Source organism: Apus apus, chromosome 22 (assembly GCF_020740795.1).
Source record: "Apus apus isolate bApuApu2 chromosome 22, bApuApu2.pri.cur, whole genome shotgun sequence".
Taxonomy (NCBI): Eukaryota; Metazoa; Chordata; class Aves; order Apodiformes; family Apodidae; genus Apus; species Apus apus.
In genome coordinates this window covers 4,502,237-4,527,169 of record NC_067303.1, presented here as the reverse complement: position 1 = coordinate 4,527,169, position 24,933 = coordinate 4,502,237, and the positions used below count along the sequence as shown (strand labels likewise).

At 50.6% G+C, this 24,933-nt stretch overlaps 1 protein-coding gene across 1 annotated transcript in view; it reads left to right on the top strand.

Annotated features, from left to right (window-relative positions):
* Positions 1-24,933, top strand: part of GRIK4 (glutamate ionotropic receptor kainate type subunit 4) — a 191,517-nt gene that overhangs the window by 123,246 nt on the left and 43,338 nt on the right. Inside the window, 5 exon segments of the mRNA XM_051638644.1 lie at positions 116-213; positions 2,452-2,617; positions 6,702-6,880; positions 10,489-10,542; positions 22,452-22,613. Coding sequence (XP_051494604.1) covers positions 116-213; positions 2,452-2,617; positions 6,702-6,880; positions 10,489-10,542; positions 22,452-22,613 — 659 coding nt within the window.

Below are 24,933 nucleotides of genomic sequence, written 5' to 3'. Positions count from 1 at the left end.
GACACGTGGTGTGAAGGAGACAATCCTGTGTCCCCAGCAGGTACTGTAAGCACGACTGTCAGCTGGAAACTGAGGATGAAGTCTAATGCCTGTTTCCTCTCTTTGATGTTCACAGTGTGCCAGATTCTCCCCAAAGGAGTGGTGGGTGTCCTAGGACCTTCCTCAAGCCCAGCCTCGAGCTCTATTATCAGCAATATCTGTGGGGAGAAAGAGGTAAGTGGAGATGTCCTGTGTTGGAGTAAAATCTGTGCCCTGGCACTGACTGACCTGGCCCCAAGGTCCTCCTGCCTGGTGGCTGCCCAGGGCTGGGAGGGCATTGGGGTAGGGGGGTAACCTGCCTGTAGCACCCCAGGACATCCTTGGCTCAGATGACTTGCTGCAGCTTTCTTACCTGCTGCATTGTCCTTCACATGCTCTGCCATGGCTCCTAATGAGCAGAGTTGACACCAGGTTCATCACCCCTTCTCCTAATGCACATATTCTGGCAGCTCCTCCCTTTTCTGTTTCCTCTCTCTTTTCTGCCTACTTTGCCCTTGTTTTCATCTGTGTCACCTTTCCCTTCAGCTTCTTTCACACCCAAACCAGATCTGAACCGTATCCCTGCTGACTGAGGGCTGCAAGAACCTCAGCTTGCCCTGGTGGATGGACATCCTGGCCAGAGTTCCTGGGTGTGACAGGACTTTGCACACACACTTGGAAAGCTGCACCCCTTTCTGTGTGCAGCTGTTCCATCAATGCAAACCCTTTTTATCTGTGTCCAGAGTATGTGCCTAACTTAGTATTTTATAAATCTTGAACCATCTTACACTGATCTGGCTCTGCTCTGGGAAGAGAAATTGAGTTCTCCTCTCATAGTTCATCCCTTTAAAGCCAGATAACATCTCTCAGTCATTTAGTGGAGTCTCTCTGGAGCTCAGGCCCCAAGGAGGGGTGTGCCTGGAACTGAGCACTGTAAATAACTCACATTCACAAATGACTGCTGTTCTTTCTTCCCTGAGAATCAGAAGTCTTGAAGAGATCTTTTAGACTTAGTGCCCTGGGTTACAGCAGGATGTGTCTCTTGAGAGTGTTTCATAGTGTTTTCTCCAGTTAAATGTCCCAGACATGAGCTCCATCCATCCCAGGTACCTCTGCAGGAACAGATTACAAGTCCCCCCTGAAATTCTTATTCAGCCTGAGTCTCTGATCTAAGTCTCTTCATGTCTTTTTTTTTTTTTTTTCCAGAAATGGAAGGTGTGTACTAGTGCACATCTAAGGTGTTTGATTCTCAAGCTTGATCTCAGCTGCTCTCCTAGGGAGGTAAACCTGCAGTAACTCCCTGGGATTTTATCTGTAACTTTCCTGTTGCCAACCAAACAGCTCATGCTGTCAATAAAGCAGCCATCACAACCTACTAATAGCCTTTCCCAGGAGGAGAGAGATGGGAGGCATGGGGTGATACCTTCCAGAAGGACTAATAATGGAGGAAAAGAGAACTTGACACTCGCCTAATGAAGCTGAAGCAGATGTTTCCTTTCTCCATCTTCTGTTTCTTCCAAATAATTCACTCAGCAAACGGAAAACAATATTCCTTCTCCTTCCTTGGTTGAATCCCCAGTGTCTGAGCTTGATCTATCTGCCTACCCATTCCCTGTGGGCAAAGCTGCCAGGTGTGGGGCAGAGCTGCCCCTACAGCTTCCCTGCTCCCCCTTTCCCCAGTTCCCTGGGAAACAGGATCCCTCTCCCACCTCCTGCTCCACTGTATTGATGACAAGCTCAGCATTATTGGGACTCATGGTGAGGATCTGGAGCTTGCCCACCACGTGGCCACCTGTTACACCTCTGCTGATCCAAAAAGCCCAAAGCTTCTGGCTGCTGAAGCCCAAGGCTTCTGGCTGCTGCATCTGTCTCTCTTTCTCTCTCCCCTCAGCTTTGCCAGCTCAGGGTCATCCTGCTCTTCCCTTCATCTCTCCCAATTACCTGACGACACACCAGGACTGCAGGCAGAGGTTGACTTGGAGCTCTTCATCCATCAGGCACACAGCAAAGGGCTGGGGGCTCCAGCAAGGGCTGGTGCCTGCCTGCCAAGCACCCTCCCTGTTCACCCAGGCAGCCAGCCCAAAATGAAGGGTGGGCCCAGTCACACTTAGTGGTCAGGCTAATTAGTTTGAACTAATCCAGACTGGTTTCCTGTACTGTAATCACAGCCCCTGTTGCATTTCTCTGAGTGGCTCAGCAAGACTTTTCCTGATCCGCTCCTTCCCATGGCTCCTTGTTGCTGTGATAATTTTTTTCTCTGCTGTTGCACAAATCCCACCCTCCTCTCCTCACTCACTTCTGCACTTTTGTTGGGATACTTCACTTTCTGCCCTCTGTGCGTTTCACACCCAAGGTCCTTTAGGACAGATCTACTTGGTTTTCTTTCCTTTTGCCTCTTCCATCACGTTTCCTTTCCCTCTCCTCCCCACGTAGGTTCCTCACTTCAAAGTGGCACCAGAGGAGTTCCTGAAGCTGCAGCTCCAGAGGTTCACCACCCTCAACCTCCACCCCAGCAACACAGACATCAGCGTGGCCGTGGCAGGGATCCTGAATTTCTTCAACTGCACCACAGCCTGTCTCATCTGTGCCAAAGCTGAATGTAAGTCACGGCCAGGGTGCTCCCTGTTTGTCAGAAAATCACAGAATAGTTTGGGTTGGAAGGGACCTTCAAGATCATCTAGATCCAACCCCCTGCACGGGCAGGGACACCTCCCACCAGCCCAGGCTGCTCCAAGCCCCATCCAACCTGCCCTTCAACACTGCCAGGGATGGGGCAGCCACAGCTTCCCTGGGCAACCTGGGCCAGGCTCTCACCACCCTCACACTCCAGAATTCCCTCCTCATGTCTCCCCTCAATCTCCCTCTTCCAGTTTTCATCCCTTCCCCCTTGTCCTCTCCCTCCCTGCCCTTGTCCCAAGCCCCTCCCCAGCTTTCCTGGAGCCCCTTCAGGCACTGGAAGGTGCTCTAAGGTCTCCCTGGAGCCTTCTCTTCTCCAGGCTGAACACCCCAACTCTCCCAGCCTGTGTCCAGAGCAGAGCTGCTCCAGCTTCTGATCATCTTCATGGCCTCCTCTGGAGTTTCCCCAGGAGCTCCATGTCCTTCTGATGTTGGGGGCTCCAGACCTGGACACAGGGCTCCAGGTGGGGTCTCACGGGAGCTGAGCAGAAGGCCTACCTGGCAGTGGTGGCAGGGTCCCTCCTGTGGGCAGCAGGTGAGCCTGAAGCAGAGACCTGTGGGGCAGGTTTTCAACCCTGTTGCCCCCTGTTGAGGTGTTTGTGAGAGGAGGAAAGGGGATGGGGAGAGACTTGCCTGCCTTCTGTTTGGCAATCTGAGGAGTGTTTTGCTTGCACAGATGGGGTTTCGAGAAGAGGGGGAAAAAAAAAAAAAAGGCTTAACCTTGTTTCTGGAGATTATTTTAAGCAAGTGAAGCTTTTTGAAATATGTCTTTCCCCAACCCACGTGCAGTTTGTGGCCTAAAAGCAGGACTTGATGAATAGTCAATACATTGCAGACCCTGCTGGGCTCTGGAGCCCTAGATCTGCTGGTCATTGTGCATCTGGATGCTGGACCTTTCACCTCAGCAAGACCAGGTTCCTCCTGCATAACTGCTGCTGTGGCAGGAGCAGGCTCTGCATCCCACTGGTTAGAGACAGTCAAGTGTGTCCTGTGCTTGTTAAGGTCAGGGTGTTGGTAGCTGGTGTGGAGTAGCCACACTGATGTTGCTTTTATTATCCTGAAGCCAGATTCATTAGAGCTGAAGTTCACCATTCAAACAAGCCTTGAAGAAGGACTTTGAGAAGGCACATGGGTCCAGTGAAGCTGCCTCAGGGGAGCTTTAGGTTGGATATCAGGACAAGGTTTTTCACCCAGAGGGTGGTTGAGCACTGGAACCAGCTCCCCAGGGCAGTGGTCACAGCACCAAACCTGCCTGAGTTCACAAAGCATTTGGATGGTGCTCTCAGGCACATGGGGTGATTCTTGGGGTGCCCTACACAGGGACAGGAGTTGGACTCGATGGTCCCCATGGGTCTCTTCCAACTCAGCATGTTCTGTGAGTCTTTGGTCCCTTCCCACCCGAACCATTCCATGGTTCTGTGACCCTGGCAGGAGCAGGCTCTGACAGGTACAAATGACTGGCGGCTTCTATTCCAGCTAGCCCTGGGCAAACTCACCCCCCTAGCTGTGCAAGCGACAGGGTGTTGTGGCAAATCCCTGCATGGGGATGGAAGGGATAAGAATGTGTATTTTTCTTTTTGCATTTTCCTTTTGCTTTATGCCCCCTGAGGAGACCACGTCCTCAGCTCATGTAAATCAGTAAATTGCCTTCAGTAAACATGTTCAGATGTAGCTCAGCAGAGGACCCGACCCCAAATTATGCAATTAAATCATGCAAATGGTCTCCTGCCTTGCTTCTAGTGTGGAGTTTTTCATTGTCTAACCTTAACCTTAAGCAAAAAGGAAGACAAGATAATTGGTTTTTCTCCCCTGCTGTGCAAGGTGCTCCCAGCTCAGTCCCTGTGCTGGTGCCAGGCACAGAGCACACCCACCCACCTCAGCACACCTCCTGCACCCCTGCCCCTCTCCCCAGTTACCTGCCAGAACATGCACGTGTCTCCCATTGAATGCCAGCTGGGATTAATCAGATTCTTCCTTTAACTGGATCCAAACCTTGGGAACCAAATCACTCACATCAAAATCACACCCTTTTCATTGAATCTGTTCAGTTTCTTTTACTCTGGTATTCCTGCATAACTCAATATTTAGTGCAACCCGAGTCCTTCCCAGGCCCAGGGAAGTAGTGGGGTGGGTGCCTTTCATGTATCCTGCTCTTTGTGCTTGATAAGGACCTTATCTGTGCTCGGATTGAAGCACAACATGCTTGGACTATAAAGAAGCTCAGGAAAAAACCATAATCCAGCTTCACGAAGGAGCACAAGCCCTTGTTTTCCCTTGGGAGAGGCAGTGCTCTGAAACACAGTCCTTAAACAACTAACTCGAGGCACTATGAGCTATTGGAAGGTTCTCTGGAGGCAAATAAGGGGAGCATACGAGCTGTCTGTTCATCAGTGAGGAGATGCTGTTTTGAGGGATGTTATTATTTAGGTCCCAGGAGGGGAAGTCAGAGCTGTTTTGGTTTAAGTACAAGGCTGTGTGATGGGACTCCTGGGTCCTATCCTGTCACGCTCATACTGCCACTGTAAGGAGTCACATCCTCTGGGAACTGATTGTAATTTCTTCTGGCAGAAGCAGAAAATGACCCTCAAAGTCAATGGACTTAGGCCAGCCTAAGTGTAATGCAAAGGTGGATGGAATGAGATGATGGGACTCCACTTCTCTGTGGTGTGGAGTGAGTAGCTCGTTTGTGAATTGCTTTTGTGAAGTGCCTGGATGGAAAGCTTTGTGTGCTTCCACAGAAACCCTAACCCGAAAAGGCAGCCACAGACAAGTGCAGGGGTGCACAGACTGCACAGGAGCTGCTCTGGGAGCTTTGGTTGGCAGAGGGAGGAAATTACAGCCAGTGCTGAGGAAGGGAGACCAGGGCACTGGGGTCAGAAATCTTGTGCACACCCTCGGGCTGCAGGGGGATGTTTGGAGCAGTGCTGGTGGGTGTCAGGGCAAGGCTAGATGATGGGAATCATCATTTTTCTTCTCAGCTGTCAGGGGAAACAACCAGCACAACCCCTGAGCAACCTTGAACAGAACTGCTGGTCCCCTGGGCCTTGGGCTTGCTAATGATTACATCTGGTGGTCTCCCTGGTCAATCAAACTTGACGGGAGGTTGTTTGCTGCTGGAACTCAGCAGCTGGAGAGAAGAGACAGACTCTCAAATATGCTGTCTGGACTAAGAAAAGCTGCAGCAGGAGCTTTGACATCTTATTAGCCATCAAGGAAGCTGTGCTTGCAACAGCCTAGCTGCAGGGAGAACTTCAATGGGGAGTGCCTGAGGCACAAATCCAGGGAAGTCGGGACTCAGCCCTGTGGGTGCTCACTAATTATTACTTCTTTTCTTCAACTCTCATCTGAAAGCAGATCCTAGTCCTGTGTGGGGAGTGAAAAGGTAGCCAGAGTCTTTGCTCTTTCCTGTGGCCAGTCACATCCAGGTGCTGCTCTAGGAATCCTCAGTCCACAAGGGTTTCTGCGCTGTGCTAGAAATCATGTTTTATGTAGACCTAGTGTTGTATTTTTGCAATGATCTCTGCTTTGTCTGACTCCCAGCAGAGCTTTCCATCCCCAGGGGACACCTACCCTTGGAATTCAGCAGCTCCCCATCAGAGTGCTCCAGGACAAAGTGACCTCCAAGTTGTGTCTTGCAGGGCCCTTAGTTTTGGAGGCAAAGGCTTAGGAGGAAGAATCATCCTCCAGCAATAACCAGGACAACCCTGCGTGCAGGAGTATAATGGAGAACTTGACTGGACTCTGGGGTCCTGAGCAAATTTGTACTAGTGATATTATTTCTTCCCAAGAGGTCTTTGGGGCCACGTTTTGTCTGGAGAGCAGCTCTATCCTTTCCCTGCTGGCCCAAGCCTGTGCTGCAGCCCCACATCCTTCCCTGTGCAGCCCTCAGACACAGAACTGCAGGGCTGCTTCCTACCAGGGAACGGTAGGGACCAGGGGAGAAGTGCTTTAGGAACCAAGCATACCATTTAAAGGTGTCTGGTGTGTTTTCTCCCTCTTCTTTGAAGGCCTTTTAAACCTGGAGAAGCTGCTCCGGCAGTTCCTCATTTCCAAGGACACGCTCTCGGTCCGGATGCTGGATGACAGCAGGGATCCCACCCCCCTCCTCAAAGAGATCCGAGATGACAAAACAGCCACCATCATCGTGCATGCCAACGCCTCCATGTCTCACACCATTCTGCAGAAGGTAAGAGCCTCTGGAGTGTCCCAGCTGGACGTGTGGCTGCTTCCACTTCTCCTGGTTTGAGTGGTTGAGTGACACCCCTCAGGCAGATCCTGTGCCCAGGACACCTGCAGGTGTGGTGTGACAATGGAGGGTAAAAACCAGCCCTGGAGGAGCACTGGAAATGGGCTGTGGTGGGAGGGAAATGGCCACTGGTGGAGTTGCTGGGGAAAACAATTTGGTCTCTCTCTTTCCAGGACTGTAGCCACAGAAGCAATGGTCTAATTGCTTTGAGCTGATGTCTTTGCTCTCTAGAAATGGTCCATGCTTAGGGCTCCTCTTCCCACCAAGCAGCCACAGAGGGCTGAAATCAACCAGTCCACCACTTTTTTCCTTTTTTCTCCAGCTACATTTCTTACTTTTTGCTTCCTTTATTAGTGCCTTATTAACCAAGATGTTATTTCCATCGTGTTTATATTTAAATGGTCTCTTGCTGCAGTTTGGAGCATTTGTTTTGATAGCCAACTTCCAAACTGAGCAGTGGCTCCAGATGGAATCTAAAGTTGTCTGTAGTTCCATCCTGGAAGGAACAAGAAGGTCCCCAGGTCTGGGGTGATGGGAAAACCTCTTTGCCAAGGTCCAGCACCATGACTGGAGACCAGCTGAGCTGGGCAGTGAAACACAAGCTTTCAGGAGGATCTGCAGATTAATCCCCCACTTTCCTCAGCATCTGTTCCCACAAGAAGTTCCTTCCTGAATGGAGCTGGGACCCAAGCAGGGGGATCCCCCCTTGGCTGTGGGTACAGGCATTACCCACAGTGTCCTGGCTCAGGGAGTCAGGCACTCAAAAGCCTTGACTTGAGCTCAGATTTATCCCTGATGGCAGCCAGCAGGAACCCTTAGAGCTCTTTTTATTATTCCCCCCTCCCTGCCCAAGGGTTTTATCCCCCTGCATGCAATTTTGCATTTCTGAAGAGGCAGGTTTTGGGGTGGTTTGGTTTGTTGGAGTTTTTTTTAGTTCCCTCTATGCAGGAGTTGGGGTTTTTTGGGGTTCGGTTTATTTGCTTTGGTTGGTTCTGGTTGGGGGGGGGGGGCTGTGTGTGTGGGGTGTTTGTTTTGTTGGGTTTTGGAGGGGTTTTTTGTTTGTTTTTCTTTCTCCTGGTCCCCCAAGCACACAGCAGAGCTCCTGGGGCACCTGCAGTCTCCCTACCCAGCTCCAGGATCCTTCCATGCCTGATAAAGGTGGCAGAGATTGCCCCAAGTTTTCAGCAGTTCAGTAAAAACTAATGTAGCCTTCCTGGCTAGAGGATTGTAAGGAAGGGAAGGTAATAAATAATGAGCTTCTGATCTGGCAACTTCTTGCACCTGGAGAGGCTGGGAAGTATTTTCTTCACAGAGTTGCAGCCAGTGTAGGGAGAGAGGTTTTGGTGAGCAAGTGGGTATATCCTTGGCCCCTGCCCCACAGGACAAGAAACCAAGAAAAATGCACTACTGCTTTGGAAGTGCCTTGTGTCAAACCTGTCTCAGGAGACCAGTCCTGGCCTTGGACAATGAGAGAAATTGCAATTTCTCATCTCTTCCCCTCCACATATGGTCTGGAGACACATGGTTGCTTCCTCGATTACCAGGCTGGCCCAGCCACCCCCTGCCAGCAGAGACACTGAATGGATGGGAGAGATGCTGGCAGGAACTGCTCTAGTGCTCCCTTTGATTTTCTGCCCTTAAACTCAAATTCACTGACTTCAAAGTGGGTCAGAGGATGAGCTGACATTATCACTGTCCTCAGGAAGGGAGAAGGGAGGGAAATAGGTGCCAGGTTTTATTGTGTAGGGGCTTAAAAATGAGACAGCTGTCCAGAAAGCTGACAGGCAGGTCAGCACCCTCCCGTGGAGTGTGGGGCTCTTGTGGTCAAATGACTGTCCATTTTGTCACCTGTGCAGGGGACCAGGTGACAATGTGCAACCAAAGGGCTGGGCACCACCAGACCTGAGCCACCCTGGGTTCTCTGTGGGCAGCCAAGGCTTTCCCTGCTCCCAGGGCATTGATGGTGACCTCAGGTTTGTGCAGAAATAGTTGAAAGCAGGTAGGAATGGGGAGAGGTGCAAGCTCAGCCTGCCCTTCTCTGAGTCTTCCCTTCACTCACTTTGTGTTCTTGCCACCCTGCAGCTCCTGGGTGAGGTGGACCAAAACCAGGCAAAGAGGTGCTGCCTTTGGTTCTTCCCTCCCTGCTTCCAATTCCTCTGTGTGGTCTGGGGTGATGGGAAAACCTCTTTGCCAAGGTCCAACACCATGACTGGAGACCAGCTGTGCTGGGCAGTGAAACACAAGCTTTCAGGAGGATCTGCAGATGAATCCCCCACTTCCCTCAGCATCTGTTCCCACAACCAGCTCCTTGCATACTGAGAACTGTGGATTTTGGGAAAGGACTTCAATGATCTGGCCTATGATCTCTAGACTGGATCATCCCATGTAAAAATCTTCTCTCTGCATCTCCAGACCCTCTTTTTTTCTACTTCTGTCACCATCACAACCCTGCCCAAATTCTGGAAAGCAGCCCAAGTTACTAGGTTTCGTTCCTGCTAACTCATTTGCAGGACTAGAGCCCAAATCTGACTGACACATGTGGGAAAGCCACCACTGGGAGGACTGTCCTTTTTCCTATAACTCCAGAAGAGTTTTTTCTGCCTTGTTCCCTGCACCAAGATGTTTGTGGTGAGAGGTGACAAGCACTGAGCTCTCAGCTCATGCTTTCCCTCATTATGTTCTGGAAGATACTGATAGTTCACAGAATCATGGAATGGTTTGGGATGAAAGAGACCTCAAAGATCACCTAGATCCAACCCCCTGCATGGGCAGGGACACCTCCCACCAGCCCAGGCTGCTCCAAGCCCCATCCAACCTGCCCTTCAACACTGCCAGGGATGGGGCAGCCACAGCTTCCCTGGGCAACCTGGGCCAGGGTCTCCCCACCCTCACACTCCAGAATTTCTTCCTAATAGTTGCAGAGGAGAAAAGCAGCACCCATTTACAAAACAACAATCCTCTACCAACCTCCAGACACACGGAACACCCAAGATGGGCTCATCCCAAGGGATGAGACTTCATCATCCCAAGAGGCCCTGGAGCAGTGGGCAAGGGCTGCAGGACCTTGCATTGCCAAGGTCTTTACAGGCTGTTGCTGTTCAGGGTGGAAAAGCTTTTGGTTCCACCAGGCTGCTTCCTTTGGGGTTGTTCTTGGCTGGATGCACCCAGGGGATGGGGCCACATGCAGAGATCCCTGAATGTCACCTTGCACCGTGCCCCAGAGGGAGCAGGGGTCACAGGGATCTGGGGCAGAGTTGGGTGGTTTCTCTCTGCCAGGCAGCTTTGTCAGGGCTTTGTCAGGGAGAAGAGACCTTAGAGGTAGGGAGGCTCAGTCCTGCTGAAAAATTGGTTCCCCAGACTTTAATTTCACAGGTCAAATTGTGTGTGTGTGCGTGTGTGTCCCACCCTTGCCTGCCTGCAGGAAGACAGCAGGGCTTGCAGGGGACTGATAAGGATGAAAAAGCAAATGTGGACCAGTCCCTGCCTTGCTGGAGTGGAGACTGAAGATTGTCAGACTCTGGTCTAATCTCCTTTCCTCTCCTTCACAGGCAGCTGAACTGGGAATGGCCTCTGCCTATTACACCTATATCTTCACTAATCTGGTAAGACATTTTTCTCAGCTTTGCTCCCCTCTGCATCTTGTGAGTCGTGTTAATGGGAGCTGATCTCCCCGGCCTGTGGGAGCGCTGGGAAGAGCCGTGTGCTTGTGGAGCAGGGGATTCAGGGTGGGGGAGGCAAGGGGAGGTGTGTCCTCCTGCAAACCTGAGCATCAGTCAGGGAAAATCTTGCCCTGGCCTTTGGGAGGTGAAAGCCAAGGGGTGCCCCAGCAGCACCCATCGATCCCATGCAGCTGCCCAAGGATTTGTAGATGTTGTGGTCAGAGCTGGTGTGATGAGGTGTGTAAGTTCTTGGGAAGCACCAGCAGCTGCTGACTGAGGGCTTAGGAGGGTTATGCTGGAGGTGGCACCCCCAGAGCCCCTTCCCTGCACTGGGACAAGCTGTGCCTGGGCCTGTGTGTGGAGGGCACCATGTCTCTCTGCTTCCCTGCTGGGCCTCTGAGGGGAGCTCTGTGGGACAAGGCAGGATGAGAACATAAAAGCTGAGAGGCAGAGCAGGGTAGATCTTCAACATGGCCTTGGTGATTTGGCTTTATAGCTACTCATAACCTTGATGGGAGGATCAGGGGGTTAAATCCCCAAGCACTCTGCTAAGCAAGGAGCAATGGGCTTAGGCAGCAGCAGGAGGAAAACCAAACCAAACAGCAGAGGAACTTCTCTTGCTGCAGCAGCTACTGGGCTGCCAAGACGTGTGAGGGAGATGCTATTGCCAGGGAGACCAGATACCTGCCTATTAATGCTGCTGGGGGGATGGTGGAAACCTGAGTGCAGCAGGATGGGCTGGGTGATTAAGTGGAGGTGCCTTTCAACCCCAAATGATACTCATATTCTCTAATTTCTATTAATATTTATGCCAGGGTGTGTGTGTGCCAGGAAAGCCAAGAGCTGAATCATGCTTTGTGTTTGGGTGGGAGACAGACGGGAAGGGATGGAGCCAAATGTGTGGGCAGAAGAGCTGGAGTGGAGAGGAGGAGGGGGAGGGAGTGAAATGGAGGGCTTGGAAGCCAAGAGAGCAATTGGGACAGAGAACAGAGAAGGGATAGGGGCAGGAAAAGTCAGGAAAATACAAAAAAACCCCACAAAACCCCAAATGATAGAGCTTCCTGCCTGAAGTAACAGCTTTCTGATTGCTGCCCGGTGCTCAGACCACAGCTCCTAACCTTGCTCTGTGGCAACCCAGCCAGAACGAGCCTCTTTGCTCCCGTTTATTCCCATGGGAATGATTGGGCAGGAAAGCAGGAGGAAGGGATGTACCTGGAGGGGATCAGCCAGTGAGGGGGAGTGGGGAAGAGCTGTGGGGAGGTGAAGGTCTCATGCCTGTCTGTCCTCATCACCCCCTGCTCACAACACCAAGCCACTCCAGTCCTTCCCCAGTCCCAGCAAGGAGTTTTCCTGTTGCCCTTTGGTCCCCACATCTCTTTCTTCTTCCACTTGCCCTCCCCTATGCACATCCTAGGGGATTCCTACTTACACATCACCGGCACAGTGGAGTCGGTGTTCCTGGATGGTGCTTGGACAACAGAAACAACTCTAAAAATTCATCTCCCCACTGCCACCACACCAGTTTTGGGCAGTGATTCAGCTTGTACTTGAGGTCAAGAAGTGAAATTTGCCTTTGACACCCATACACCAAGTGTAATGCAGTCCTGGCAGGTGAGAAAGAAATAAATTTGGTTGCCACTCACTCTCACAGGATATTTAATCTGTTTATCCAGGTTATTTTGCCAGTTTGTCCAAAAGACCAGTCTATTGTTGGCAGGGACAGATAAAGAAAGGTGACATCAGGCAAAATCCAGGCAGATGGGAGAGGTGTTTAAGGAAATTAGTAATATTTAAATGGGGATGAGAGATGGGAGTGAGCAATTTAGGCCAATAAATCTGGAGGGATTATCAAGCTTCAAATGGACCCTCTGAGGTTTTGCAATCACTGCCTAATAGAAAGGATAAAATCATAGTGAAGTGCTGTGAAGAGGAGCAAGCAAAAAGGTGGCTTTAAATGGAGAGAGAACCCATCAGAAGGGGAACAGCAAGTCTGGAGAGCATTATGCTACTTGGAGATGGAGAATTATTCCAGGCAAAAAAAAAGATATGGGAATAAAATGCTGAATTAAACACCTGCCTGGTGGCACTAGGTGGGAATTCTGTTGCTGTCTTCTAGCATTAATTTTATTTAATAAGCAAGTTGCTGCAACTCCCCTGGCATCAGCCCATGGGGAAGGTGATCTGGGGAGGTGACAGCTCCTCCCTGGCCAGCCTGATGGCTGCAGGTAGAGGCAGAGTGGCACGGGAAAGCAGGTGCCAACCTTTAGCTGTGGGAGCAAATGAGGAGGGAGCCCTTGGCCCCCAGTGCACTTCCATCAGTGCAGCCTGATGGAGAAATATCCACAGGCTAATGTACTGCCTGCAAATTCATTATCAGCCTCCTTCAGCCAGCTTAAGGGACCCTTTTTGTCAGCAAAATTTTCCAAGAGTCCTGATGAAACTGGCAGAACAGAGCAGCAGCAGGTCTGTTGCCTTTTCCTTCCCCACATCCATCAGCTGTGTGCTGGGTGCTTGTGGCAACTGAGCAGCCCTTGTCCTCAGTTCCCATGCAAAAATATCTCAGCTTGACCCAAGTTTCCTCCTGGCACTTCCCCACAGTGACAAACTCCCTTGCTCTGGGACTCATTTTCCTGGGAGGACTGACATTTGGAAATGATTCATGGCAAACAGTGACCCAGGGGCCAGCTGCTCCTTGCCCCTTGCTTTGTGTGGTGCTGAGGTGAGCTCAGAGCTGCTCCTTGTCCCTTCCCCACTCTCAGCAGGGCAAAGGCTTGATCTGTCCCCACACAGTGTCAGGAGGTGATACTGTGCTCTGTGATGATAATCATAGTAGTAGTAATAACACTCATAAAGCCAGTGCATAAATAGAGCATTGCAAACAGGCTGTTGTGCATAAAATGCAAAAGAAATGTTCCTCCTAATGCTGGAAATCCTTGAAATCAGCAGTGCAGAGCAGGAGGTGTGTTGGATGCCTCCAGAAACCTGTGCTACAATTGATTCTTTTAGCTTGTTAATTCTCTGGCTTGTTGTTGCTTTTCTCTGGTGTGGTGGGGTTTTTTTTAATATAACTTATGGACCTCAGGCTGGCTTTACATTTCAAAACATTAATCAAGGAGATGGAAATAACTGAACAATTAAAAGTATTACTGTGAAAAGGAAGGTGTCAGGGAGTTTTACTAGTGCCTTGAATCAGCTGATCTATTCATTAGATGCAGTTTTATTCCCTGACAATATTGTGTGGAGGTTGTTGCTGATAAAACAGCTGCCATATTCCATTTCCTGAGAGCAGATAAATCAGTTTTGCTGTGGCTTGGGGTTGGTTTTTTTGTTGTTTGTTTGTTTGTTTCCTTTTTTTTTTTGCTTTGTTTAGTGATTTATAAGGAGGTTGGTCTTCATATATAGGATGAGGTTTTTCAAAGCTCTGGATGCCCCACTGGAAGTGGAGGAGGAGAGCAGTGTCCACACCAGCACCACGTGTTCCAGTGGTGGTTTGTCATTATGGAAACACCCTTTGGAAGCAGGGAATGGTGTCAAGGAAGGCAGAGGGAGAAGTTGATTATAGCTTAGTATTTAATATTAGCTGTGGAGCTTGGGGTTTTTAGTCCTGCTTTGTGAAATGACCTTGTCTTGGTGAAATGATCTTTTCTTGCTGTGTCTGGGTCTGTGGTGTGGGCTCCAGCACGGGCCATGGGCCCCACTGCACCAGTTGTCTCCCTTCAGCAAATCAAGAACACGGACTTGCTTGTTAGACCTTTACCTCACAGTCCAGCCACCCTTCCTGACTCCCAGTAGCTGCTGCAACCCTTGCTGTAGAGCCCAGATCATCCCCTGGATCGATGGTTCATGTTGGCTTGTGGTGGCAGGGCAAACAAATCAGGTTTCTTGCAAGGGTGCCAAAGCAATTTCTCCTCACTCTAGTTATCAGGAGAAATGGAGAATTTAGATGAAGCAATAACTGTACCTCCCTGCCTTTTGCTGCCTGAGCTGTCCTACCTGTCTTGGGTCTTCTTTCTGTGCTGTTCAGAGTCCACCTTGTGCTTGATTTCCAGTTGCTGAGCAAATTGTTCTCTCAGCTAGAGCCCAGGCCCTCTGCTGAGAGGAAACCTCTCTCTTTTCCTCTGCCCTCATGCTGTCATGTCCTATTTGTCTTTCAGACTTCCATCCACCCCTTGTTTTCCAAGAGCTCTGCTCTTCAGGTCCCTATATCAGCACTTGACCTCTTTGATTTTTAAGTATTTGTCACTCTTCAGACCTCAGAGAAGTTGAAGTAAATGGCTTTTCCCGGGCACGTGGGCAATGTATTTTCCTCAAGTGCTCTCGTTTGAACATCAGCCTCCAAAATGTAATAGCTCTCCTTGCATGAGGAGGTAACAGACCCATCCTTACTCCAGCACATGGCATGCTCTGATGCTCCTGTGATGTATCAACTCGGTAAGAGCAACAGGAATGTACGTGGACAGTTCCCCTAAATTGTCCCCAAGTTCACTGAGGCCACAGCTCCTCTGCAGTGACACGAATGGCCAAATGACACTGCACTGGGTAGACCCCCCACATCCACTTACCCACTCAAAAGGGGACCATTTGTTGCTGTGATCCCTTTTTTTTCCTTCCAGAGAAATTGATTTTTACATGTGGCCCATTATAAACTTATTGACTCTGTCAATAGCTTATAAATAAATGGAGCCTTTCAAGAAAACCATAAAGCACTTAACATAATATTGTCCACTTGACTAAATAAATAAATATGTTCTTAGAGGAGCTTAGGAATGATTAACAGACTTGGCAGCTCAGCCCTGAGGGCAACAGGATCCAGAGATGCAAAGGCAGGTGTTTTCTCCTCTGCTGCACCTAATGGAGAAGAGATCCAGAGATCTCAGGGGATGAATTGGTCTCTGGTGCCGGGTTGGGAGGAACTGACCATTGCAGGGGCCAAGTGCCCCAGCTGTGCAACGAGCACACAGCCAGGCTGGTTCTGGTGCTGGGGTGGTGGTCCCTGGTGTGCTGCTGTTCTGGAGGAGGGTGGGAGGGGCCAGAAGTCCCCAGGGAAAGTCACCCTCTGTCATCTGTGTTTTGTGGATTTGCACGTTTTTCTTCCTTCTTATACTCTTGCTGCTATCAATGATCTCCATTCCTACAAGAGAGCTCCAGGGGGGACCTCAGTGACACAGCAGCCTGAAGTCTTCCCAGGCCTCTTGTGAGGAATCCATGTTTTAGCTGTTTGGGGGTCCCTGGAGGAAGAGAGTCAGAATCATGGAATGGTTTGGGTTGGAAGGGACTTCACAGATCATCTAGATCCAAACCCCTGCATGGGCAGGGACACCTCCCACCAGCCCAGGCTGCTCCAAGCCCCATCCAACCTGCCCTTCAACACTGCCAGGGATGGGGCAGCCACAGCTTCCCTGGGCAACCTGGGCCAGTGTCAGAAGAGTAGTCCTCCTGCTCCTCTCTCTGTCAGTGAGTCTTGCTCTGGACTCAACATGTTGTTTGTTACTGGACTGTGTAATCCTGAGTCACTGCAGAGCCAGTTGTATGAGATCCATCTGGTGTGACCAGGACCAGGATGGCAACTCTGCCCCTTTGGACTGGTCCTGACACCCATGGCCTGGGGAGAGACTCCCTGGAGAGAGTTTTGTTTGCCCAAAGAACCGAGAGTTGAGATGCTTTATCTCCTGTAGTTAACCCTACCATGGTGAGCAAGGGTGTGAAGACTGGCATCCAGGGAGGTTGGTAGGGAAGTCACCAGAGCTGTGCTGACTTTGCACCAGCTGAAGGTTTGGCTCTTGCCAGGCAGTCTCAGTATGGGAATTGAAAGCCTGTCTTTGGAGGGTGACAGCTTTCCTGAGCACCAACTACTCTTGATGTGGAAGTTTTGCCAGAGTGAGGGCTTAATAGAGAAATGGAAACCTTGGCCCAGCATTCTCCTTCCCATCCCACGTAAAATCAGAGCAGGAACAGTACAGTGTGTTCTGGACCCACAGCAAGGCTGTGCCTGGTGTACATCAGCCTTCTCCACCCTCAGGGGCTGAATGTGTTCAGTGCTGAGCTCCCAGCATCAGGAATTTCCCCTCCTGAGCCATGAGCAATGACAGAGGGTGTTTTGCAGGCTGCTAATCAGCAGATCCAAAACTCCAATCAAGTCCATAAGAGAGGAGGGTGAGGGAGGGTGAGGGAGATCGTAGAGTTGGTGCAGGTTGAATTGAGCAAATCCTGTTCCTTCCAGGGGCTTGTGATGGGGTGAGGTCGAGCAGGGCATGGAAAGGTTTCAGAGTCACTAAAAATGAAACAGGGCCCATATTTATAGTCTTCTCTGGGGTGCAGGTCGTGGCTGCCACCTCCCTGCTCCCCAGATGATCAAGGTTATTGAAAGTGTGATAAGAATCAAGTCAGGGAGGGAGGTTCTGCGCACACGTGGGATGCAGAACAACGCCAGCAGCTCAAACAGTGCAGCTGGAAGGAGCTCAAGAGCTGATGCAGGGCACTGAGTATCAGCCTGGCCATCTCACTGCTGCAGGGTGAGCAATTACCTGGAGCCACGGGTGAAGTGAGGCCCCAGTGTGGCAGCTCAGGGGAGCCTTCAGGGTGCACAGCTTTGGTGATTTAAAAGACATGGGTTTATCAGACAGCCTGTTCTGGCACTAATAATCCCCTGCTTGCCTGGCCATTTCCACACAGAAATCTCCAGCCTGCTTCCAGATATGGGAGGGTGGGTGGGATGGGTGGCAGTGGGGCCAGTAGTGAGGGAAGACCTGGACATGGTTTGTGGGGTCTACTTCAGTCTGGGAGTGGATGACTTAGGTGCCAATTTGGAAGGATTCTTCATTAGCTATATGCTTAAATCCAAATACTGGCTTTGATGCTTCTCATTGTAAGGCAGGTTGTTGATCCATGCCTCATTTAGGTTGAATTGTGCTGTCAGGTTTCTAACTGGTTGGGTTTTTTTTCCTCTGTGCCTCAGTTTCCTCCTCTGTATTGTGGGCAGGATAATATCCTGGCATGAGTCCCCATGGGGGAAGGCAGCAGTGGCCTTGGGCATTCACCCCACACTGGGATGTGGCAACGTTGTGTTGTGGAGCCAGAGAGAAATGGGCAGGGCAGGATTTCCATCAGAAACCCACCAGTGAGGTGGGAGAGGACTTGTGGGTGCCAAGTCCTGGGCAGGATCAGCTGTCACACCATCCAAACATTGGAGTCGAGAGACTTTGAGTCATAAACTTGCACCTTGTGGGTTTATGTTCCTAATGGAATGGAGACTAGAGCCTGTAAATCTCCAAGTCATAACTCACAGCTAGCAATGCCAGAAGATCCACCAAGCTCACGGCTTTAAAATAATGAATTACAGAGCTTGGCTGTGTGGCTTTTATTAGCCAGGTCCTCTCAATGATCTAAATGTTCAGGTCACTCCACAGGTTTTGTCTGCTGCTGTAAAGTGAGGATGCAGGTCGAGTGCTGCATGAAACCCAGGAGTGACTTCATCCTCTAATAACTCCTCCAGTGCTATCTCCCAGGGAACCCCTTTGTATTCAATTAGCTAATGTGTGCTTAGCTCTTGGAAAATATAGAGTGCCATAGAATTGCTAAGTGTTGTTATTTAACAGCACCTAGTTAGTCGTTGCTGCCCCGTAGTAAAAGTCAGAAAGTCTGCACTGTCAGTGCCTGGTGCTGCTGCAGAATTTGATGTGGCTTGAGCAAAGCCTGGGGATTTTTATCCTGTAAAAGTTCATCAATTTTACCTGCAGACCCTCAGAGCCTGCCTCTTCTGAGATCTCATGGGAGAGAACATTGACTTTTGGCGAGTGCTTTAAAAAAAAGACAACTGGGAGGCAAGAATTCAGCCAGGGTTGGTGTGCCTTAAATTTTGCCTCGGCATGGTTTTTGGTGGTGTTCTCTGTGCCTCGGGTTGCAGTGAAGGAGCTGAGCTGAGATGGAGGGCAAAGTGCTGATCAGCTATTGAAATTGTTCCAGTGTAAGGAAGGGGGAAAAAAAAAACCCAAACATTGGCAGAGGAATAGGAGGTAATGAGGCAGATGCTGTTTGCACCCATCTCTTTCATTTGCACCCTCCTGTGTTCAGCAGGTACCCCAGTCTTGCCTGAAATACGGGTGCAAATATTTGCATAGGACAAGGCACACCAGGGCTTGGGGACCCTTTAAAGAGAACCTGCTGACAGGTGTGTTATTTCCCTGGTGGCTCCTTGCTCTTAGTGCCTTGGAAAGCCATTTTCTAGCCAGCAGAAACACCAGCCAGACTGCAGTTAAGGAAGAGGAACTACACGAGCAGAGGTGGCCTTAAAGCCCTGGGCCCACCAGCTCTGTCTGGCAGCCAAGGTGAGGGCAGGTGTGTGCACTGCAGTTGTGCTCAGACTGTTGAACGTTTTTTCTAGCTTAGCAGAAGTCAGCTTCAGTACATCTTAATGAGAAATCCTTGGATCTGACACCAAATCCCCGTGCACCCACTGCAGAGCCACTCACATGTCTGAGTCTGGCTTCTGGGGTCTGAACAGTGTTTCTTTAATTCATAGAGTCCCAGAATGGTTTGAGTTGGAAGAGACCTGAAAGATCATCCAGATCCAACCCCCTGCATGGGCAGGGACACCTCCCACCAGCCCAGGCTGCTCCAAGCCCCATCCAACCTGCCCTTCAACACTGCCAGGGATGGGGCAGCCACAGCTTCCCTGGGCAACCTGGGCCAGGCTCTCACCACCCTCACACTCCAGAATTCCCTCCTCATGTCTCACCTCAATCTCCCTCTTCCAGTTTTCATCCCTTCCCCCTTGTCCTCTCTCTCCCTGCCCTTGAATTCCTTCCCCAGCTTTCCTATAGGAAAGGAGGAGCCACCTGAGATGTCCAAGGGCAGGGTTTTCCACCCCTTTTCCTGCTCCCCTCTTGCCGGGCAGCTCAGGCTCGGCTGTCGCTGCCACCAGGAGGGCAGGGTGGGAGGTGGGAGCAGGGCTGAGGGATGGGGCCTCAAGTTCTGGAAATCAGCTGAGTGGTGCAGCCTTGTGTGGAAAATGAGTTTGTGTTTGCAAAGCGTGGGTTTGGAAATGTCAAGCGTGGTGAATGGCCGTGGAGGAGAGGGAAAAACCAAACAGGGACAGAAGCTGAGCTGGCAGCTACTGGAGTATCTGGATGCTCTCACCCTTCTGCCCTCTGTAGCAAACCTGACCTTACCAATTCTCTCTTATCCTCCTGCAAATGAAGTGTATCCCCCCCAGGATGGTTTACTTCCATCTCATTGCATAGGCAGCTCATGGCTCATTTGCTTGTTTCTGACCTGGGCCTGCAGCAGAATGTTCTTGTGCACATCTGGTGCAACAACACAGGAAGGCAGAGGGTTGGAGCTGGAGCAGAGGGAAGGGACAGGAGGGACAGTGTCATGTACAGGCCGTGCAGTCCCTGTGTGTCACAGAGGGCATTGCTAGATGAGCCTGCCAGCGACAGAAATGGGCTTTTCTGCAGCTGGAGGCCTGCCTAGAAAAAGACAGATGTGGAGAGCACTGGCTGTGGGAAAAGGTGGAAGCTTGCAGTGACCAGGCAGCCCAGATGGGAGCTGGGAAAAAGCTGCTGGTAACATCTGAACCAGAGCAAGTTGTTGGCTCCAGGGGGAGAGTGTCCAGGTCTGCCTGAGATGGCTTTGCCAGGTGGTGAGCCCGGGCAAAGGGGCCCTCCATCCTTGATGGGATTTGGGAATTTCCCCAGGGAAAGTGGGGTGATGGGGTTGGGGGTCCCTCCCAACAGCCCAGCCAGGGGCTGGGCATGACCTGAGCCCTCAGCCAGCCCAAGGAGGCTGCACCCTGGGCTGTTCAGCCTTTGCCACTGCTGCCTGGCCAGGGCAAACGGTGCCTCTGCCTCAGTTTCCCCCAGATGAACCCACAGCAGCAGGGCTCATTCCCTCGCCTAGGAGCTGCTAATTTCTGTACAGCAAAACAAACCTGCCAGGGCCTGAGGAAACTCCAGACTTTAGAGGTGTTTTCAGGGAAGAAAAGGTGTCATAAACAAGGGCACTCATTTCAGCTGCCTTCACACAGCTTGGGGTGACCGGGCCTGACACTGAAGCCTCGAACTCTGTGGCTGTTTTGGTGCATCTTGTCTCATTTTCCTCCTGCTCTAATGAAGCCAAGAGGGCAGTCAGGCAGCTTCTCACTTTGTGCCCCACACAATTTGCCTCCCAGCTCAGGCCCTGGGGGGGAGATTGTATTTTAGCTCCACGGATCTCCTGCTGCTCTGCTTGCACCCAGGATCTCCTCAGGCCCAGGTCCTCATTAACCATCTGCCCTCGTTGTGCAGGTTGACAGGATGCCGTGGGTGAATGGATAACCTGTCAGGAAGGCAGGAGGATAATATCATTCAAATGAATCAATAGTTCACAGGCAATTTCATGTTACCTAACCATAATGCAGTTGTGTCCAAAATGTGCTTAATCCTGTGTCTGATCACAGTCTCGTGGGAGTTTGCTGGGCTGGAATAGTCTTGTAACTCTGTGTTTCAGAGATTTACAGACACTGTTCCTACGTGCAGGCATAACACAGGAAAGATAAAAAATGACTTGAGTCCCTGAGATCTCATAGCCCACAGAGCCAAAAAGGCATTTGTGTTGGTGATGGAAGGGAATGGGTATCCAGCAGTTTCTGAAATGATTCCTCCCACCTTCTCGCTCCATTTTAGCAATTAGCAAAAGAGAAATTAGCAAGGAAGGCCCCATTATTTCTTGCTAATAGGACAAGGTGGGCTGGACTCTTCTCCAGGAAGCTGGTTTTGTCATGTAACTGCTTCCACTGATGTGAGTAGCAAAACAGAGCTCTCCTTTTTTGCTGTTTTTAATGCCTCTTCCCACTTTGCTCTGCAGAAATGCAGGAGAATGAGCCCTGCACCAAAGCCACAGTCAAAGCACGTTTCCACCATTCACAAGGGACATCAGGATTTCCCATGTCTGGCATCTTCACCTGGTACTTGATGGCACGAAGGAGCAGGCAGGGTTGAGCCGTGGAGAGGAACTGATTTAATTCAGCATTGAATTTTAATTTCACTTTCCATCACTGGATTGGATGTGGTGGTGATAGAGCAGCTTGAGTCAGCAGATAATGTTTGCCAGCCAGGCTGGGAATCCAGTTCAGGGCACCCTGTGAGGAAACTAAGAAATGTAAAGAAAGGACAGACACGGGTCTCCACAGTCTGGTGGTCTGGGCAGCCTGGGGATCCCTCCTGCCCTGGGTTTGGATGGACAACCCTTGAGCTCACCCTGTCTGGGGCTCCCAGCTGTAGCAATATCCTGGCACAGCCATGGTGGGGTTTTCACTGGGAACAGAGCAAGGATCTTCTTCTGGAGAGAGTGTTGCTTGGGAAGTGTACATCTGCTAAGGAGCTCCAGGCCTCCCCCAGCAGAGCTGACCTTCTCTGGCCAGTTGTAGCAGGTTATTGGCTCATCTGAGGAATATTACCCACCTGCCTGCCTCCCCTCTGTGCTACAGGGAACCTCCTGTCAGAAGAGCTGGTTTATAAGCTGCAAAGAATAACACAGTGCCCAGGTGAGGTTGGCAGGAACCGTGGCTCAGAAGTGACAAGTTCCCAGAACCTGCTTTTTCAGGGGTGGGTGGTCTTTTCATGGAATTTGGCCAATGAAGTACTGGTCTTGGCTGTCTGAGCCAGGCAGCAGGCTGAGCTGAGTCCGGGTTGGCATCCAGGCTCTTCCTTAGGGGCCAGTGGGTGGATTTCAGCCTTAGCTTGGAGGTGGTAGGTTCCACGAGAGGTTCCTGTAGCTGCATGGTCCCATCTTCTCTTCAGTGCTATCAAGAGGGTCTAAATACCTTGGTGCCTGTCTTCTTCCCTAATCTCATTTTCTGTTTTGGGCTGCTTTAGGAGTTTTCCCTCCAGAGCCTGGACAGCCTGCTGGATGACCGAGTCAACATCCTGGGATTTTCCATTTTCAACCAGTCTCATGCTTTCTTCCAAGAATTTGTCCAGAGCCTCAACCAGTCCTGGCAGGAAAACTGTGATCACGCTCCTTTTACTGGACCAGCAGTAAGTAAATTCCATAGAATCATAGAAAGGACCTCAAAGATCATCTGGTCCAACCTCTCTAGCTACTACTCTAGTTTGCATGAGGTGGCTCAGCTCCCTGTTAAGCTGAGACTTTGAACTGTCCCATGTGGGGGAATCCACCACTTCTCCTGGGAGACTGTTCCAATGTTTGATTATCCTCATGGTGACAAATTTACCTCTTGTGTCCAGTTGGAATCTCCCCAGGAGCAACTTGTGCCCATCACCCCTTCTCTTTTCCATGTGACTCCTTGTAAGTAGGGAGTCTCCATCTTCTTGGTAGCCCCCCTTTAAGTACTGGAACATGGAAACTTCATAGTCTCCCCTGAGCCTTCTTCAGGCTGAACAAACCCGTTTTTCTCAGCCTCTCATCGTATGGCAAGTCCTCCAGTCCTCTGATCATCCTTTCCTCCTTGTTGACCACAGCCTCCCTGATTCCAAAGCTGGTATAGTCCACCAGGAGAACCTTGTGAAAAGGGCTGGTTCTGAGCAGGTACAGGCAGTGCAGTGTGAAGACCATGCAGAGGTAGAAACTCTCGTCTCAATGTGCATGGTACCTAATTATTTAATCCAGGTGACCCCTGTGCTAAAGAGATTGGGCACATCACCAGGTTGTTGCTGTACTGCTGCACCTTGGATTGGCTTTGGGGTTGTTGGTCTTGGGGTGATGGTGGTCCAGGAATGTGAGGAAGAAACCAGGCAGAGCCTTTTTGAGTTAAGTAGGCAGGAGAGATGTCAGGCTGTGCCTTCCAGGGGAGCCTCCTGATCTGGAGAATCCTAAGGTGATCCTGAAAGTCTGTGGTCACCCAAAGGGACCTCGGGCACCCGTGTGGGTTGAGAGCTTTAGAGGGCTTGTCTGGACTGAAGAGGCTGTGCAGCTTTAAATTCAAGCCCAATCTTAATTTGAATTATATTTAGTATGTGAGTGCAGGGGATGCTGCAGCCCTGATTCAGAGTCCCCCTTGTGAAATGTGTCCCCGTGCATTTAACTCTAGGAAAATGGCTCGAGGAGGTCGGAGTCTGGATGCAAACAGCATGGGAAGGGCTGGGCTTAGGCAGCTGCCCAGGGCTGTGCTCAGTGTCAGGCTGTAACATCTCCCTAAGGAGCGTGCAGATCAGCACTGAAAGCTCCCCCAGAGACTCTTCCTTCCTGGGAAGAGAGTCCTGCCATCCCTGCCAAGTCAGGGATGCGGGGCCATGGCTGGAGCTGAGAGGAGAGAGAGAAAATGCCACCAGTGCAACACTTTGCATTGTTCTTAATGAAGTCAGAGTCCCCCTGCCAAGCTGAGGCAGCTGTGCTCTGCTGGAAACCACCTTCTTAGCACTGCAAAGTGATCTTCAGCAGGCAAAAGAAGGAGCTTTCTGCCCTTTGTGCCCACTTCCTCTTGGCTTGAGGAGGAGCTCAGACTCAGACCGTCCTGCTCTCCCTCCTCCCAGCCCTCCTGAGTGGAGGTGGCTGCAGTGAACTTGCTCTCTGCTCTGCCACATCTCTACCAGGAAGCTTCCTATCTGGATGACAGATGCACGGAGTGTTCAGAGGCACTGAAAATAAATTTCCTTCTAATAGTGCAAAGAGCAGACAGCAGGAACAGGAGTGTAGCAGATGTGATAGGGAACTAAGTCATCTCATTACACTTCTTACCCCGTGTTGTCTTGAACAGCCAAATCTGTAGGTGGAAGGATGCAAGAGCAATTCCAGCACTTACAGAGGGAAGGAGTTCAGGGCTGAGTTGGGGCTGTTTGGCTTGTTGTGGTTTCCTTCTGGTGATGCACACGTTCATCACCAATATTCCATGGCCTGGGTGATGAGAAAAGGGCCTTTGCTCAGGGTGGTGAAGGTACAGAGCAGAGGTGAAGCGAAATATTCCCAGGCAGGTCATGTGTTCCCAGTCCCATTTTTGCCCTGTTTTCTCTGCCATTGGAAATCTAGCAGGTCTGATCTCACAGAGAGCATCTCTGTGTGTAAGAACTTCTCTTGTTAGTCCTGGGAAGCAGATCTTTTGTGGGATAGCTGATACTAAAAGGAGAGAAGGGAACTCAACAGCTGGAAGTGACAGGAGGGAGGTTTCCCCGTGAGCTGCAAAATCCCAGGGTTTTCTTGCTAGAGCTGAGAAAGTCTCTGAGGAAAGAGGAGGGAGCTGCTTGTTCTAATGCCATTCTCATTAATCACATTGCAAAGAAAGGAAATCAGAGAAAATCATTCAAATTACAGATGGCTAGATTAGGTAATTAGAATTCAGGCTAAAACAGATGTTTGTAATTAAGTGTTTATGTCATTGAATAAAATCCAGATTGTAAAGTC